Below are 18,516 nucleotides of genomic sequence, written 5' to 3' on the forward strand. Positions count from 1 at the left end.
TTGAACAATAAACATTTAAATTTTAGTACAGCTTCCAATTATGCAGATACATTGTTAAGTGTACCGTTTGTATTTTAGTAGCTAAAGGTGCTTTAGACTAGAGGGTATTACCCTTATATTCAACTTAGGCATGCCTCAGCCAACAACTTTAAGCAAGTCAATTAAGCTTTTTGTTTCCTTATCCGTTGAATAATAATACCTACCCTGATTTAACTCATAGGGAAGTTGTGTAAATTGTAATTCACTGTAAGCAACATAGAAAATAGTGCTAATGTTATTTATATTGAACTATTATCATTGCTTTTGCTCAAGTTTATTAAGGTATGATTGATACGTGAAAAGCAGTACATATTTAATGTATACACTTCATGAGCCTGGAGACAAGCATATACTTGTGAAACCATTACCACTATCTGTGCCATAAACATTTTCATCATCTCCCAAAGTTTCCTACTGCCCATTCTATTTGTTGTTTTTGTTGTGATTTGTTTGTTCAGTTGCCCAGTTGTGTCCGACTCTTTGTGACCCCATGGACTGCAGCACGCCAGACCCTCTTGTCCCTCACCATCTCCCAGAGCTTGCCCAAGTTCATTTTTGTGATAAGGACACTTAAAATCTATCCTCTTTTGAGTGTACAATACAGTTAACTATAGCCACTATGGTAACTATTCATCTTGTATAACTGAAATTGTAACCTTTGACTAATGTCTCTCATTTCCCTCTCCTTCTGGCCGGTGGCACCATTCCACCTTCTGCTTCTGTGAGTTTCACTAGATTCCTCATTCTGGATTTCATTGTATTTTTCCCTTTGTGTCTGGCGTATTTCACTTAACATAATGTCCTCAAGGTCCAACTATGTTGTTGCAAACGGCTGGACTTCCTTCTTTTTAAGGGCTGAATAATATTCCATTGTGTTTCATATGATTGTTGCTTTTAATGTAAATGCAATGGAAACAGTAGGTCAATATCTTCAAAAAGAATATTTTTTAGTTATCTAAGGGAAAGAAGAATAAACAAAAGGAAAAGTGGCCTACTAAAACAGATTGTGGGGGAAGATAATCATCCAATAAATATTTACTAATTGCCTACTTCGAGCTGGGTTGGGGTTGGGGTAGAAGAGAGTAAGAGTGAATAATACATAATCTCTATTCTCAAGGACTTTATTCTGGTGGATGATACATGTCAGTGCCACATACAGAATCAGCATATTGTCCCTAGAACCTAAAGAGGCAAAGGGCTGTGGAGGCAAAAATGCCTCTCGAAGGCAATAAACAATACTCAAGTTTGGTCATCAGAGATCAGCTGAACCAGGTAGAGGAGTTTAGCCTCATCAAGGAGTTACAGGGGAAGAGTTATCAAGGTAACCTGCAGCAGTTCTACACAGCCTAAAGTGAAATTAGGGGACAAACTGGCTGGGGATGCCCCATTCTGGAGGGGTTCCCCTGGTAAGCATAAGGGGGAATCCCCTTAAATATGGTAGAACCCCAACAGCAAATATAGGGGCTAGAGGAGAGAACAGATCCCTGCCTGCTAGGAGGAGACTGGAAGGGGTGGGGGAATTCTTAAAAACTCCATTTACAGAACAGGAGATCCCCTTCTGTTACTTAAAGTTCCCTTGTTCAGGGTATTCTGAGACATTTGTGGATTACTATCCTCTTGAACTTTGTTTCTGATTCGATCTTCCTTCAGGGTTAAGAAAAAGACAACTGAAAATATATTTATACATATATAACGATAAAAATATACACACACTCATACATCATACACTCACACTGTTTGGCTATGAGAAGGTCAGTGGCCCTAGCATTTAAGTCATTTATTTGAATCAAGTGTTGTTCAGCCCTAATCAGTGCACGTTTAACCAAATCTCCAGACAGAAGATGATGTGAATTTTCCAAAACAGAAGGTAAGCTACATGTCAGAAAAATACAGTTTGGACACAACTAAAAACTTAATGGAGTAAAGCATTTTTGGCAATTCTGATGCTACCAGAATCAGCCAAAAAAAAAACAAAACAAAACTAGCATACTAGCACAAATATATATTGCCTGTTATGTACTAGGCAAATAAGATGAAAAAAAAAAACACAACAACAAAGATATGAGTTTAACAGTTTGGGCATGGAAAAAATCTTTAAAGCCAAAATAAAAAATTCTTAAGAACATTTACTTCCCGTCACCTTAACCCTGGATAAGCAATTAACTTCAGTAATTCTTCCCTCTTTTTCTGGAGAAGGGAGTGACAGTTAAAACTGAATAAATACTGTATTTATTTGCAAAGTGCCTGGAATTTTAAAAAAATGCATTAAGGACAAAGCACAGCATTATTATAACATTCTTCCATATAGTACATAATACATACAGCCAACTGGGCAGAATCCTTTCATTTCTCCAACATACAAATTAGGTCATCAGAGATTCCACGGTCCTAAGTTTTCCAACAACTAAAACAAAGCAGGACAAATTCTTTTTTAAATCCACAAACTGTACCAATCTAAGGACTTACATTGCAGTTTCAGGCTGTTTATCATTGGTGGCCAGGTGACAACATGGATATGTAGCAATCTGATCATTACTAACAAAATAACTAAAAGCCAAAATCTCTTTGTGGCAGGTTAGTACTATCATTCTTTACATTAAAATTACATTTCATCTATAAGGTAGAACTAACAATTTTTGTTTGACATACAATACTGTTCATTTATTACAGATACTAAAATTACAGTGAATTAAGTAAAAGTTGATATGAATAAATCTATACAATATACAATCTACACAATATATGGGTATGGCTGTGCATGGGTTTAGTCCATTCAAAAATCTTAAGGCAAATTGTATTTTATAATATGCCTGGGATAATGTTTCTTTAAGGTTAATCTCGAAAAAATACCATAATCCATATTCCACATGATATATTCAAAGTTTTAAATACTGTTTATTTTAAAAATAGAAATTACTGAAGAGAACAGAATCATAAAACTAGAGAGCCTAAATATTGTAACACATGTTGTAACACATACTCTTTATTAAATACATATAACGTTCCATTAATATATAAGGTAAAAGATTAAAGCCTCTAACACATGATAATCTACAACCGTAGAGTTGTGTGTTTTTCTCATTTTTCCCCATGCACATCCTGACATACATTAATGTAAAAAGTAACATGTCCTTTTTTTCCTTACTCAATAATTATCTTGAACGTATTTTGAATGTTTGTGATTAACCTTTTAATATACAGTTTTAATTTCTGTAATTTACTGAGTTATTTATTTTTACGGTACATATAATGTTTCATTTAGTCCTCTTAACATATTTATTAAAAGAGTAAAAAGCTCCTCCATAGTTTGAGAATATTTTTTCAATCTGAAATAAGTTTGAATAAAAATGACTTAAGATTTGTTTCACATTACTTTTAACTTTTTTGTTTTTAAAAGTTTATTTCACGTTTCAAAGAGTAAAATGAATCACAACACTTTAGAATTTGCTAAATTTAGCACATTAAAAAATATTTTAAAATACGAGTATAAGGGCTCCAAATTGGAAAATCTTTTTCTGAACAAGTTGACTACGATTATTATTGTAAGAGTTTCATTTCCAGCTCCATCTGTTCTTCTAATCACTCTAAATTCCATGTGCAGGGTAAACAGTTAAAAAAAAAAAACAAACCCAAAGTCTTAAAAATCAATTCTTGTCTTAGCACACACGCTCTTCGGAGTCGCACGCAGCGTCTGTGTGAGCCGACTCCTCCCCACTCTTGGGGAAAACCCTGCCTAATATTTATAACGTTATGACATACTGTAATACTCACAAGGTGGTTGTAGAAGTATAAACACGACTGGAGCTATCTGATTGGCTGCTGGTGATGTAACACCCATGTCAATACTTCCCACTGAACGCACGTGTTCGACCTTTTATTTAAATTTCCATTTCATCACAGCAATAAGACACTCGGGGCGGTGCATTTTCTGTGAAATGATTATCGCCCAGAGGTGCTGCATCGAATACACAATGCAGCAGACGAGGAGGTGCCCGCGGTTGTAACCTCCTCGCGCGAAAGGTACAGCCTGGTCCAGTCTTTGTGAAGGAACAAAAATAAGTTCACTTCCTCGGGCACCGTTACCCCCCACCCCCCACCCACCCCACCTCAGCAAATGACAAGGCTGGAGAGCAGCTCCCACCGTACAGTTATTTCTCAAAGTCCCAGGTGAACTCGTGGCGAAGGAAGGAAAATGTGCGTCCCGGGCGCGGGTAGGTGCGTGCGGGCAGCGGGGAGGCGGCCAGACCTGACACTCGCCAGCTGTTTGTCCTCCGCGGAGCCCGGCCCCGGCCGCACACGCCCGCCCCCTCCCCGAGACCCCCCAGCCCGCCGCCCGGCCTTTTGTCCCCCGCCCCTCGGCCGACTTCCTTCCCCCGCGGCCGCACCCCCGCCCCCAGGCCGGAGGCGCGGCCCGGCCCCTTTCCCGGTCCCCAGGCGCCCCCACCCCACCCCAGCCCAGCCCCAAGCCCAGCCCCCTCCCCCCGCCCGGCCCCCACCCTTTCCCCCTCCAGCGGTTACTGCTACCCCGGTGCATTGTGGGCGCACGGTCCGTTGTTCATTTGCCATTCGACCTCCGCCAGGGCCTGGTCGGACGGAAACGCTCCGCCGGCTTTATTGTCGGTTCGTTATGTGGCGGAGCCCGGCAGTTTAACGTGCCTCCCACCCTCAGCGCTTCGGAAGCCGGCAGCCGCGTCGGGACTCCTCGGCGCGCCGGAGGAAGGATATCTTGTTTGGAGGGTCGGTGTGTGCGCGCGGCTTTAAAGAGGGGGCAGCGGAGGGTCTCCCCGCACTCCGCCTCTCAACTTCGAAGGCCCCACGCGCGCCGGCTCGCTGCTCACCTCTCCGCCGCCCGCCCCCCCCTTCTCCGCGCGGGACGCTGCCCGGAGCGCCGCGGGGCGGGGGTGGAGGACGAGGAGGCGGCCGGAGGCGGCGGCCCGGCGGGCGGCGGCGGCGGCGGCAGCGGCGGACGCGTGAGGCAGCCCCGGGGAGCGAGCGCGACCGGGCGGCCGGGCGGGAGGGCGAGGCCGAGCCCCGCGAGACCGGAACGCCCGCGGTGGGGGCGGGAGCGAAGCGGAGGGGGAGCGGCGGGGAGCGCGCGGGACGCGGCCCGAGGCCGGGCGCGAGCCGGGGCACCGGGCGGCGGCGGCGGCGCGCGCCATGTCGTTCAGTGAAATGAACCGCAGGACGCTGGCGTTCCGAGGAGGCGGGTTGGTCACCGCCAGCGGCGGCGGCGGCTCCGCGAACAATAACGTTGGCGGGGAGGCCTCGGCTTGGCCCCAGCAGCCCCAGCCAAGACAGCCCCCGCCGCCAGCGCCGCAGCCGCTCAATGGGCGGGGGGCCGACGAGGAAGTGGAATTGGAGGGCCTGGAGCCCCAAGACCTGGAGGCCTCCGCCGGGGCTGCCGCCGCCGCCGAGGAAACCAAGGAGTTGCTGCTCCCCCAAGACGCGGGCGGCCCCACCTCGCTGGGCGGCGGTGGCGCCGGGGGCCCCCTGCTAGCGGAAAGGAACCGTCGGACTCTGGCCTTTCGAGGCGGCGGCGGCGGCGGGGGGCTCGGCAACAATGGCAGTAGCCGCGGCCGCCCCGAGACCTCGGCGTGGCCCCTGAGGCATTTCAATGGGCGAGGGCCGGCGGCCGTGGAGCTGGAGCTGGACGCGCTGGAGGGGAAGGAGTTGATGCCGGACGGCGCGTCCCTGAGCGACAGCACCGAGGACGAAGAGGAGGGGGCGAGCCTGGGCGACGGCAGCGGGGCGGAAGGAGGCAGCTGCAGCAGCAGCAGGCGGTCGGGCGGCGATGGCGGGGACGAAGCGGAGGGCAGCGGTGTGGGAGCTGGAGAAGGAGAGACTGTCCAGCACTTCCCGCTCGCGCGGCCCAAGTCCCTAATGCAGAAGCTCCACTGCTCCTTCCAGACCTCCTGGCTCAAAGATTTTCCCTGGCTGCGCTATTCCAAGGATACTGGCCTTATGTCTTGCGGCTGGTGCCAAAAGCCCCCCGAGGACGGAGGAAGCGGGGATCTGCCCCCAGTGGGGCACGACGAGCTTTCGCGAGGGACCCGCAACTACAAGAAAACCCTCCTTCTGAGGCACCACGTCTCTACCGAGCACAAACTCCACGAAGCCAACGCCCAGGTACGATATATGTTGCTCCTGCTTTTTCAGATCTTTGGGGGAAAGGCTTATCAGCTAAAACTCACTCTCCTGGGTGAAGAGATCTTTCCTGTTGAGAGAGAGGTGCAGGGAACTTAGGCGTGGGGGATTCGAAAGCCTGGGAATAAGTTTTCAAAAGTTAACCGGGGGAGTTGGGGGGAGGGGGAGGAATGACAATTTTCTAATCGTAGCGCTGAATTTGATTTAATTTTTTTCATGACTCAGATTTCTTTGCCCGTCAGATTGAATCAGAAGGAAAGTTTAATAAGCGAGGTTGACGGTTTTAACCCTGTAAGGTTGGCTTTGTGGTTACAATGTTATTAGCTGTGATTTTAGAAAAGCTGCTTTAATGTTGGTAGTCTTTTAGCGTGCTGTTGGAAGTCAAATCTGGTAACTCTTTGAAGAATGAATTAAACTCTTTCCTTAACTTTTGATGCTACCCCTTTTAGGAGAACATCCAACCGAGAAAATTCTTTTTATCATGTCAGGATAATGTGAAATATGAGAGTAGTATGTAAATGTAGAGGAAGCTATTTGGATAAAACTTCGTGAATGATTATACTAAATTCATCTTCTTAAAGTTTTTGTTGAACTTCTCTTTCCAAAGGTATGCTTTTGGTAAATTGTGGTAGTTTTTACTTGCTTCCATCTCTCCAGATTTCTGTGCCAAGATTTTCTGTAATCCCCTTTTTCAAAAAGTTTTCATATAAATGTAGTTTACTTTAAACTTAGGATATTCGAAATGTTGACTGTAAAGTTACTTCTACCAACTACTTGATTCGAACTGGTAGAGAATGTATTTACCAAAATCATAAGTTCTTAGTTATAAAACAGGTAAATGGTACTTCTTAAATCTTGTCTTAGTATTTCTGGACTAAAGATAATATTCTTATCATTTTGATAATCTCTTTCCAAGCCAAGCAGATGTTAATCAGTCCTCCTAAGACAACCTGTGGTTGTGGATGGAATTCATTCTTTTGTATCGGTAGCCAGGCATTGATTTCAGAAAGTCACCTTTCAGATACTAGTCCCTTTGTGTGTTGGAGTGATCTTGCTGTTTAGAACACTTTTAGTGGAGTTAATTAGGCACTGTCTAATAACCCCGTAGCCCAGAAATTTCTCAGAAGTTTAGACTTTAACGTTAAGGCATAGGGTTGTTTTTCTCAGGGGGGCAATGGCAACAGTTTTTTCACAACTTTTAGTTGCCTAAGCCCTACAAGGAAGGTCATTTAAAGATGTAAGGCCGGGAAAAGTTAAGTAAATTGTCCCAAGTCTTACAGTTCTTGGTTAAAAATGAGACTAGCCTTTATAAGGAATGTTGCAATGGAGGAAGGAAAAAAAGGTTTTGGAGTAAATCTAGGTTCACACCTCAGCTTTCTGCAGTTACTAGCTTTGTGAGCTTGGGCATTGGAGTGCCAGACTTGTCTTCTGTATGCCAAACACAGATGTCCCTTATTTTGGCAAGTAATTATTCTGTTCCCATTTTACAGAAGAGGAGTCTAGAGGCTTCAACGCGTTATATATTCCTGAAGTTAAGTAGTATGATGAAGTGGAGGGCTTGTGAAAATGAAAGTATGCTTTTCTAAGTGATGAGTTGGTTATTTAGAAAAATCTAAAAGGACAATCAAACTGAATTTTTTTAATTCAGTGGATCAGTTACTCTTCTTCAGTGTAGTCTGTGTAGGCAGATCTGAATGGGAGTGCAAATTATTACAATTAGCTGCTTAGTGAACCTGAAATCAGAGGAACAGGGAATTAGTTCGATAACCTTATGATAGACTTAGCATGGTGTATTCCTCTCCCCTAGGCATATATCTGGATTAGGGAATTCATCCCTAGGTAAAACCTTTTCTAAACTTAATCCCTGAATTATCTCTCCCTTACCCTTTGCCCCCTTGAAACTCCCTTTTTACAATATAATCTGCAGACCAACTTCTTTCACTTAGGACATTGTATCATTAGACTGAGAATAATACAATTTAGTAAGTCATTTCTGTTTGTCTAAGGCTATTTATTGGTTCCCTTTGATTGGATTTTGGATGTTTCCACTCTGAACTGATCCTAATCATTTCTATTTTCATTCTAAGGTTAGTTTGGGGGTATTACCTTGTAATTGACCCCAGGTACCACCTATAGGATCTTTTTGTCTTGTTAATACATGAGTGACAGGTTCAAGAACTGACTTATTTCTTCTTATGCACAAAGTTAACTTTTTTTTTTCCATTGCCCTGCAGCTTTTGATTACCTGCAGGAGGCAGTATAACACAGTCTGTAAGAGCATTCTTGAGCTTAAAAGTAGGGGGACCTGAGTCCTAATCCTCTTTCTTGACAGGCAAATGAGTTAACTTCCAGTTTCTTCATGTTTGCAAAGTGTATATGCCAGCACCTAGTCACTTAGTAAATGATAACCATTATTTATTATTACTATTACTTATTTTCTTTGGAAATAACTATAATTCTGTGGGGTAGGGGGAACTGGTACTTCATGTCTCAATGTTACCAGTTTTCTCAGTTTGCAAGCCACTTAATCTCATGGAATCACTCTTGATTCTAGAGAACAAACCAGTTTTTTTTTCATGCTTTTAGAGACTTTGGCCATTCAGGTTCTTTGAACATTCTCATCGCACATGCAGTTTTTCTCATCTTCATGAAGAATATCTTGCATGAGCTTTCTCCTGTCTTAAAATTACTGAAATAGTTTTGTAGTTCCTCAGACAAGAATTAAGTTTGAAATTGGGACACAGTTCACTCCCTTTATCCCCCCTCCCCACTTTTTTTCTTTAATTTTAAGGAGTCTGTTTTTTGTGAGGAGTTTAGCCAAATCTTAGTATGTGAATAAGGGTGACTTTACTTTTTCTTATGATTTCTGTAAGGGGAAAAACCATGGTGGTGGCCAAGAGACTGTGGCATATTCTTTTTTTTTGGCGGAGGGAGCCCTGCCTTGCTACTTGTGGGCGGGATCCCTGACTAGAAATGGAACCTGTGTCTCCTGCAGTGGAAGTAACCACTGGACTGCCAGGGAATTCCCAGTGGCCCATTCTTAAAACCTTTGATTGTTATTTTGATGTTGATTGTAAAGGATTGCTCATGCAAGAAGTCTGCAGATGCTCTCAGAATCTGTTCTGCAGCGTTCTATTTCTGAAAAATCCTTGTATTTTATAAGGATTTAAGGGACAACATATAATTTCTATTTTGAGTAACAAGTGACTATATATATCTTGAGTGTCTGGTTCGGTGATTAGCTTATATAAGGTTTGACCATTTGGCCCAGAGGACTTTAAAATTGCTTTAATAACACTGATTACCACTGTATCTTGGTTCAGATCACTTTCTACCCAGTTGGGAAATTTTCATCGCCTAAATCACACATTCTGTCAACTCTTTCCAGTTTAGTAAGCCTAAAACATGTGTTCAAGTGTGTTATTGTTATAAACCTAGTTAACCTTTCCAGAAAGTACTTACTTTAGATCAGTGATCTTCTAATTGGAATATGTTGGTGAGCAGCAAAAGCAGAGGTGAGACAGAGCTACCAGCCTTCTTTGCATTTGGCAAAAATTAATTGTTTTTTTGAGGATTTTGGAAGAAAGACTGAAAGCCTTTCACTGGGAAGGAGAAATAGATATTACAAACAACCACAGAGCCTACAATCCATTAAATAACCAATTTGTATAATATTTATATAGGTTCTAGCAGTCATTTATTGTGTTTCTAAAAGCGGATTCCTTTTCCCTGGTGTTTTTGATTATGTGTCTAGGGACTTCTTTCTCCCTCTTAAAATATACCTATTAGGTAGATTGCAAGGCACTGAAGATAAACCTATGTAAATAAGACATTTTTCTGACCTCTAGAAACTTGTACTCTAGTAAGGAGAGAGACATTGCAGTAAAATGATAGCTACCATGTTAGAAATATATTCAAGTTACAGTTAAGATAACTAAAGGAAGTCGTCATCCTATTTGTGAAGGTTGGGAGAAGCTTGTAGAATTGGATCCTAACTTGTGTTAAATGAGTAAGTGTTGAAGAGGGGAGGGCATTCTAGGCATTGCAGTTGGTAACACCTTGAGCATAATGGAAATTGATGCCTTGATGTGTCTGAAAAGTAGATGATTTAATTCAGCAGGATGAAAAATCAAGTTTGAGTGGGTAGACTGCAGGTTATGGATGGTCCTTTCATGTTGAAATGATTGTATTTTTTCTGTTGGGCAAACCATTTAGCAGTTTTAAGCAGAGGAGAACCACGATGAAATATGTGTAAGTTGATGTGTTAGAAGCACCTGTTGGTATGTATGTGGTTTTTGAGGAGAGCTGGTAATAAAGCATATTTTTGGCACATAAAATTGGCTGGAAGTTGTAATCACCTGAAGACATCTACCCCAGACCTATAGATTTACAATTTCTGTGGATAGTATTAATATTTAAATTGCAAGAGAAAATGTCATCACTCAAGGAGATCAGAGAAGAGATACTAATTTCAAAGGAGATATTCCTTTCTTTATCTACTGACTTAGATAATTTGTCAGTACTACTAGCATACATTTATTTGGCATGCTCACTGTGGCCTTGTGTGTCCTCATACTAGAAATGGAGTTTGAGTTTTAGAATTTGGGTTTGTAAATGGACATTGATCTTTTTATTCTTTCAGTATACCGTTCCAATGGGTTGCTGCAACAAAAGATTTTTATGTTTTTAATGCTTTCATTTTGCACTTTGTGTTTGAAATATCTTTTTTTCCTACTAAACCATTTATCAGTTCTGGGTAGGGACTTAAATACTTTTAAGTACTTGTTTTTTTTTTAAAACCAGTAACAGTTTCTAATCATTTGTGGATTGACTACAGATAGCTAACTGCAGCTGAATTTTTCTCAGAAGAGTGGGGAGACTGGGTAGTGTGATCTTGGGTTTTCTGCAGTAGCTGGTGTTATCCAGTTCTCCCAGCTGGAATGCCGTGAACACCCTATGATCTCCCTCCACACCTCTGCCTTGAAATCTAATTAATCACTCAAGTTTGGATTTTACTTTAGAAATTTTCCAGGCTCTGCCCCCATCACTGTTACCTGTCTTAACTAGTGAACGTCCTTGTTTGTTGCAGGTGTGCTGCACACCTACCAGTGGCTTGCCCTGGTCACACATTTCCAGTGTCATCCCCTGGTAATTACCCTCCACTTTGCTACCACAGTCATCTCTTTATCAGTTAATTCAGTCAGATGATTCTAAAGCTCTGTAGGTACCTATACCAGTGGTCCTTAATCTTGTGTAGGATTCAGGTCTCTAGATAATCTGGTGCAAGTTACAGACACTTAGCTCCAAAAACATGAAGAGCATATTTGCATTTCTTGGGCTTTCTTGGATCACCCTGAAGTTCTTCATAAATCTCGAATGGTGAGGCTGTGTACATCCTTGGTTCTCTTTCTCATACTGTCTCATCTGCTTAGACTCTCAGCCTCTCCTTCCACTCTTGCTTCCTTCAAGGCTCTGCTCAGATATTTGTTTCAAAAAAAGATCTCACCCAACCCCTCAAAAAACTGGATTAGGTGCACCACCTCTCTGCTTTCTTAAAGCTCTTCAGTATCTTAAGAATCTTGCTCAGTATTAAACTTCAGGCAGGGAACTAAATCATTTTGGGTTCCCAGTGTAGAACCTGTCTGATACAGTCATTCACTTAATGCTTATTAAATAAGTGAGTAAAGTCAAGGTTTTTCAAGCTTTTAGCAGCTTTTTCTCTGATTAAAATATTTACTTTTGGCCTCTCGGGAAATAAATTTGAAGATAATAAACTTGAGGATTTTAACCAAATGTATGCTTCTATATTTTCTTAATTTTGGAAGAGTTAATTAAAGTCTCTAAAAATAATTTTACTTATGGGCATCTCCACAGATAAAAATAACAGGAGACTTTTCATATTTATAGAAATCTTTGGGGTAACACTTTTTTTTTTTAATCTGAATGTCTGTTTCCTTAGTCTCCTTGTTTATCTAGTTTAATGCTTGGCTAAGTTGCATTTTCCTTTTTGGGAAAGGGAATAGAAACTTTTCCAACTAGTCTTTAAAAAAAATCAGTTCTGGAAATACTTAAACCTTTTTATCAGTGTATTTTTATCAGTGGTATCTCATGTTTATCAATATACTAAGAATGGACATAGAATGTTAAAGAGGGAACCAGAGAGACAGAGATGACTTGAGTTCTTAGGGACCAACTGTTATTTTTGTCTTTAGTAACTAGGAATTTATTTGGTTTAGCAAGTAATATTGGCAGTTTAATTTAGTGCTTATCTTGCTTTATTTTACCCATATCCTCAAATAATACTCCCTTTGTAGAGTACATGTACTCTTGACTGGTAAACTCTTCATTGTGAAGAGTATATATAATATGTGCTACAGAAACATGGCATAGTGCTCTGATCAGTACTGAAGGAGAAATTGCTAGGGCTGTTTGTAGCATGTAACATTACTATTCTATTCTGTTATTCAGTAGTAATGAAGAAAAATAGTTGTTGAATAGTGTGTTTGGCTTGTATAGCTTGTGTCCAAGTGGAATGGACAAATATTTTGGTGGATAGGCTTTTGTCTTTAAGTTATTTTTAAAAATTAGGACATTTGGTATGATAATGGCAGAGAATGACAGAAATTGGGACTGGCCCAGAAATTTCAGAACACAGTGACCATGGCCTAAAATGACTGCTATGACATAGCCACCTCCTCCTTAAAGGGTTTTGAACTGCTTAATGCGTAAACTTTAAGCACTTCTTGACTTGTAAAGGCTCATTCACTGCTTCCACAGACACTTTACCATGTACTGCCAAATTTTTTCTCTTACTGTTAACTACAGTATCTGTTAGAACTTTGAACCAAATGAGCTTTGCTGGGCAGATATGGCATGCACAGCAAAGCTTACTTTTAAGCCTGCATCATAGAGCAATGTAGTTTGGAAATTTTCTGTAGTGAGTAGAGAGCATAAGCAAATTAATAAAGCGTCTTATTTAGATAGCCTCATAAACAGTATGATGGGTCTATAGAAAATTATAGCAGTAACAACTTTAGACATTTTTAGTATTCATTTAGTTCTCTACATAGAGTCCTAAACATTTCCCATCCCTTTGCTAAGTAGTTGGAAACATCCCAGCATACTGGTTTTAATATACAAGATATACAAGATAAAATATCTTTTTGCCTCACTTCCTTTCTTCCAGCCCCCAGAAGCAAAAATTTGGGACTTAATCGTGAATTACTTGATTACTTTACTCCATCTGTAGCTGTTAGCAGTTTTTGCTTACAATTGGGTGGTCTTAATAGAAGGAGAAAATAACTGATTTCGAATATGGGACATTTTGGTATGATAGAGCAAGAATGTGGGGGTGGGGTTAGAGTATAAGTGTAATTAATGATGCACTCGAGGCCCTGGGAAGTGATGGGATGCTGCCAAGGGTCAGTTGGAAGTGCAAAGGGAATTTTCTGCTTCCTGTGCTTCATTCTGTAGTAATACTCCAGATTTGCAGGATTATCTGTAGTGTTTCATTATTGCTGTGAAATACTGATGTGTCCTGGAATTCTGGCATTTTTATTCTGTTTCAGTTGACTTCTTATACCTGGAAACAACACGAAAATTCTTAGATGGATCATGTGATCTGGTTTAGTTTCAGGATTATTATGTGTGTGACCTGCTGTATTCAGAATTCAGAATGGAACCTAATGTTTGTGTGATTAAACTATACCCATGATGAGGTTGCTTCCCAGGTGATGCTAGTGGTAAAGAATCTGCCTGCAGTGCAGGAGATCCAGGTTCAATCTGTGGGTCAGGAAGATCTCCTGGAGGAGGGCATGGCAACCCACTCCAGTAATCTTGCCTGGAGAATCCCATAGACAAGGGAGCCAGGTGGGCTACACAGTCCATAAGGTAGAAGAGAGTCGGATGTGAAAAGAGTTGACACAGCTGAAGAAACTGAGCACAGAACAGCACACATGATGGGGTTAAATGGAGATGTGGGATTGCTTGGAATCTCACCACCATTTACAGTGCTGCTGCTGCTGCTGCTAAGTCGCTTCAGTCGTGTATGACTCTGTGTGACCGGCAGCCCACCAGGCTCCCCTGTCCCTGGGATTCTCCAGGCAAGAACACTGGAGTGTGTTGCCGTTTCCTTCTCCAATGCAGAAAAGTGAAAGTGAAGTCACTCAGTCGTGTCCGACTCTTAGCGACCCCATGGACTGCAGCCTACCAGGCTCCTCCGTCCATGGGATTTTCCAGGCAAGAGTACTGGAGTGGGGTCCATTTAGAATATTCTATGAGAATTTTTTTGCAGTTCTAACAACTTTGTTCCCTACACCCTTCCCTCTGCCCCCCATTCTCTATTCCTCTCCAAGCATATCAGTCCTCCCAGCATCCAACAATCCAATATGTATCTTTTCTGGGTTTTCCCCCAGATTCTGTCTACTCATAGACCTGTATATATGTGTTTTATTATTTTATAATTAATAAAATAATAAGTATTTAATAATAAGTATTTACTATTTTGTGCCAAAGAAAATAATCTTTAACACTTAAGAATAGATACCTGCCTAATTTAGGGAGCTTACCCACCTAATGCCTGGAGAAGGAAATGGCAACCCACTCCAGTATCCTTGCCTGGAGAATCCCATGGACAGAGGAGCTTGGCAGCCTACAGCCAGTGGGGTTACAAGAGTCAGACACAGCTTAGCGACACCACCACCCACCTAGTGACTCTGTGAGTAGGGCCTGAAGTTCTTATTTAGAAACACTCCTGGTACTTACTGCTTTATTAGTTTAAGAAAGGACACACAGTTAATAACTAGTATAGGCAGCATTCCAAAATCTAGATCACATTCCTTTATTCTTGCTGTCAATATCATGTTATTTTATAGGAAACTACAGTAACTTAATAGTGATGCTAAACTGAACTGTAATGAATAATTAAAAGATTGATCACAGGGAAGATTATAAACATTAAGTATTTGGAGTTAAGGAATTTTAACTGATGGGTAGTGTTTATGATCCTAAAGAGAGAAGTCATTTTGAAAGTTGATTTGGGATTTATATAATTGGGTATTCCTGTAGTTTGAAGCACATTTTTTTAAATTAGGGTCTTGTGTTACTTTCTCTTTCAGTTCAGTCACTCAGTCATGTCTGACTCTTTGCGACCCCATGGACTGCATAGTTAGATATGATTAACTTTGTTGACCTAAATTGTCTGACTCAGTATTTGCCAAGACTTTTAAAATTCCCTTTTTTAATAATGTTAACTAGAATGAGATGCTGAGCGTATTTTAATCTGATTATTTTAAGTTCAACCAGAAAAACTGTGTTCTTAGCAGTTACAGAGATAAGGCAGATTAATTTGATTCTTATGAATGTTTCTTTACATGAGAAAACAACCACTTTTTATTTTCATTTCATTTCTTTTCTTTTTTTTGGCCATATCACTTGACTTGTTGGATCTCAGTTCCCCGACCAGGGATTGAACTCAGGCAATGGCGGTGGAGTCCTAGCCACTGGACCACCAGGGAATTCCCTGTTTTAATTTTAAATAATTCTCAATCCATGTCTTCAGCTATATTTGGAAAGATAGCATGATATGTGATACACAGTATTCTTCAAATGAAATTCTGATCCTCAGGATGTTTCTTTCTTTCTTTTTTTTTTTTTTTACCAATAGCAGTGGATTGCAGCAAAGCTGTTTACACCCTTTCTCTTAATATTTAGATTGTGAACACCTCAGTCTCAAAATATGTAATGATTACTGACAGATTAGTGTATTTGATAGTGGTTTTAAAAAGTTACATTGACAATGATTTGTTGTCTTTGGTATGGAGGCTTTAAAAAGTAAATAAAGTTTAATGTTAATATTTTCCATCTATTGCAGGAGTCAGAAATACCATCAGAGGAGGGGTACTGTGACTTTAATAGTAGGCCAAATGAGAACTCTTATTGCTATCAACTTCTTCGACAACTAAATGAACAGAGGAAGAAAGGTATTCTTTGTGATGTCAGCATTGTGGTGAGCGGAAAAATCTTTAAAGCTCATAAGAACATCCTGGTTGCAGGCAGCCGTTTCTTTAAGACTTTATATTGCTTTTCAAACAAAGAAAGCCCTAACCAAAACAATACTACCCATTTAGATATTGCTGCAGTTCAAGGTTTTTCAGTCATCTTGGACTTCTTGTATTCTGGTAACCTGGTGCTCACAAGCCAAAATGCCATTGAAGTAATGACAGTGGCCAGCTATCTTCAAATGAGTGAAGTTGTTCAAACTTGCCGAAATTTCATTAAAGATGCCTTAAATATAAGCATTAAATCAGAAGCTCCAGAGTCTGTAGTTGTGGACTATAATAATAGAAAACCAGTTAACAGAGATGGCCTGTCTTCATCACGGGATCAAAAAATTGCCAGTTTTTGGGCAACACGAAATCTTACCAATTTGGCAAGTAACGTAAAAATTGAAAATGATGGTTGTAATGTCGACGAGGGCCAAATAGAAAACTACCAAATGAATGACAGTAGTTGGGTCCAGGATGGTTCACCTGAATTGACAGAAAATGAGTCTCAAGGTCAAACAAAAGTGTTTATTTGGAATAATATGGGCTCCCAAGGGATTCAAGAGACTAGCAAAACAAGGAGAAAAACCCAAGCTACAAAGAGATTTGTTTATAATATACCACCTAATAATGAAACAAATCTAGAAGATTGCTCGGTGATGCAGCCACCTGTTGCCTATCCAGAGGAAGATTTGTCATTCATCAAGGAAGAACCAGGTAAATACTGTGTTGAATATATACAGAGGTGTCTCAGTTTTTATTCTCATTCTGCTTGGATATAATCTTGTGTGTATGATTAAAGTAATATACATAAGAAATAGTAAATTTGAGTCTTTGTAATAGAAGGGAAAAAATGAACAGTCACATATCTTATATAATCTTGTATCAAATGTAAGATTTGGTATATCTTAGTTTTTTCTCTACACATGTATATGTGGGTTTCTCAAAGGTTGTGTTAAATAATCAGGAATTTGCCCACATTTTATGGCATGTGGACTCAATGTATAGTTCTTTGATTTTCCTGGTCTGTAGCCTCTGCTCACTTTTTGTACTCAGTGCTGGAAAAGATAAAATCTTTGGTTGTAATATGTGATTTGTTTGTCATTTCAGAACGTTTTTGAGATTTAGTTAGCATTCTTTACTCTCAATTTTTTGTAGTTGAATATTTGTTTTATAGAATTTTGCAAAAGTTAATGGGATTCTACTTTGTTTAGAAGCACTTACTGTTCTGTTCTCCCCATAAATCTTACAGAAACTGGAATATTTTAAGTTTGTCCCACTGTTTCCTCATTTTCATTCTCATTTGCATTAGTTAAGAGAGGCCTCTGAGACCTTTCTCTTGACTATAAGAATCTTTGCATATCACATCTTGTAGTGTGGGGTGTTTTTTTTTTTTTTTTTTTTTGAGAAATGAAGTGAGGGGACCATTGTTGAAGAGTGAGATAGATTTGAAACTTTAACTTAATTGTGTGTGTGTAACTTACTTTTATTTGAAGTAGCCCAGTGGGTTTGAGGTTTTCCTTAGTGGATCCCAGACTTGACCATGCCCACCACTGTCATACATCATTTAGTGCTTGTGTTGCCTCAGAGATCTGTAACTGTTCGGTGTCTGATTTATGTGATGGTGATCACCTGGGGATGGAGTGCTTTCCGTTTAAAAGAATCATTGTTTTTAGTTCCCAAAGGGCAAAATGCCATAATCCTGTGAAATGGTTTCCCTGGCTGTTTAGGTTTGGGTTTAGTTTTCATTGGTAGAAATCATGTGGAAATCAGTATACATGTATAATGAATACTGTTTGCTGAGCTTTCCCCTCCAACTTGTCAAGTCTTTAGCAATAAAATCCCAGAGGTTGTTTCTTAAAAGTACTAATGATAGACTTAGCAGCACTTTGTTTTGGCTTAATTTTTAATGTAAAAAATCTTGAATCAGTTCTCAGAGTTAGAACTGCATTTTTTTTCCCTACTGCATGAATTACTCAGTTAACAGTATGATGGGAGGCCTATAGTGTATTTTTTTTAAAATATATATAGGTACCCAGAATATAAGGAGTAAGATTTTTTGGCATGGTAGTTGACTGACAACTAACAAAGCTAACCTCATTCTTAAAACTAATGCCACACATAATTAGAGTGATTCAAAGAGAAGAAAAGCAGTATTAATTAGAACCACAGTGCATACTTTGAAAAATAACATTACTAGTGATTATCATCTTAGCAAGCAACTCCTAGCTGAGGTTGTATCAGTGTACTAGGTCTATCATAATTTTTGGTAGTCTGATATGCTTTTATC

The 18,516-nt window shown here is 40.5% G+C and overlaps 1 protein-coding gene across 1 annotated transcript in view; it reads left to right on the forward strand.

Moving 5' to 3' along the window:
* Positions 1-5,139: 5,139 nt before the first annotated feature.
* ZBTB10 (zinc finger and BTB domain containing 10) overlaps positions 5,140-18,516 on the forward strand; it is a 32,570-nt gene continuing 19,193 nt past the window's right edge. Inside the window, exons 1-2 of the mRNA XM_061439066.1 lie at positions 5,140-6,165; positions 16,055-16,943. Coding sequence (XP_061295050.1) covers positions 5,197-6,165; positions 16,055-16,943 — 1,858 coding nt within the window. The 5' untranslated portion in view covers positions 5,140-5,196. The remainder of the gene's footprint in view (positions 6,166-16,054; positions 16,944-18,516) is intronic.

Source organism: Bos javanicus, chromosome 14 (genome assembly GCF_032452875.1).
Source record: "Bos javanicus breed banteng chromosome 14, ARS-OSU_banteng_1.0, whole genome shotgun sequence".
Classification (NCBI taxonomy): domain Eukaryota; kingdom Metazoa; phylum Chordata; class Mammalia; order Artiodactyla; family Bovidae; genus Bos; species Bos javanicus.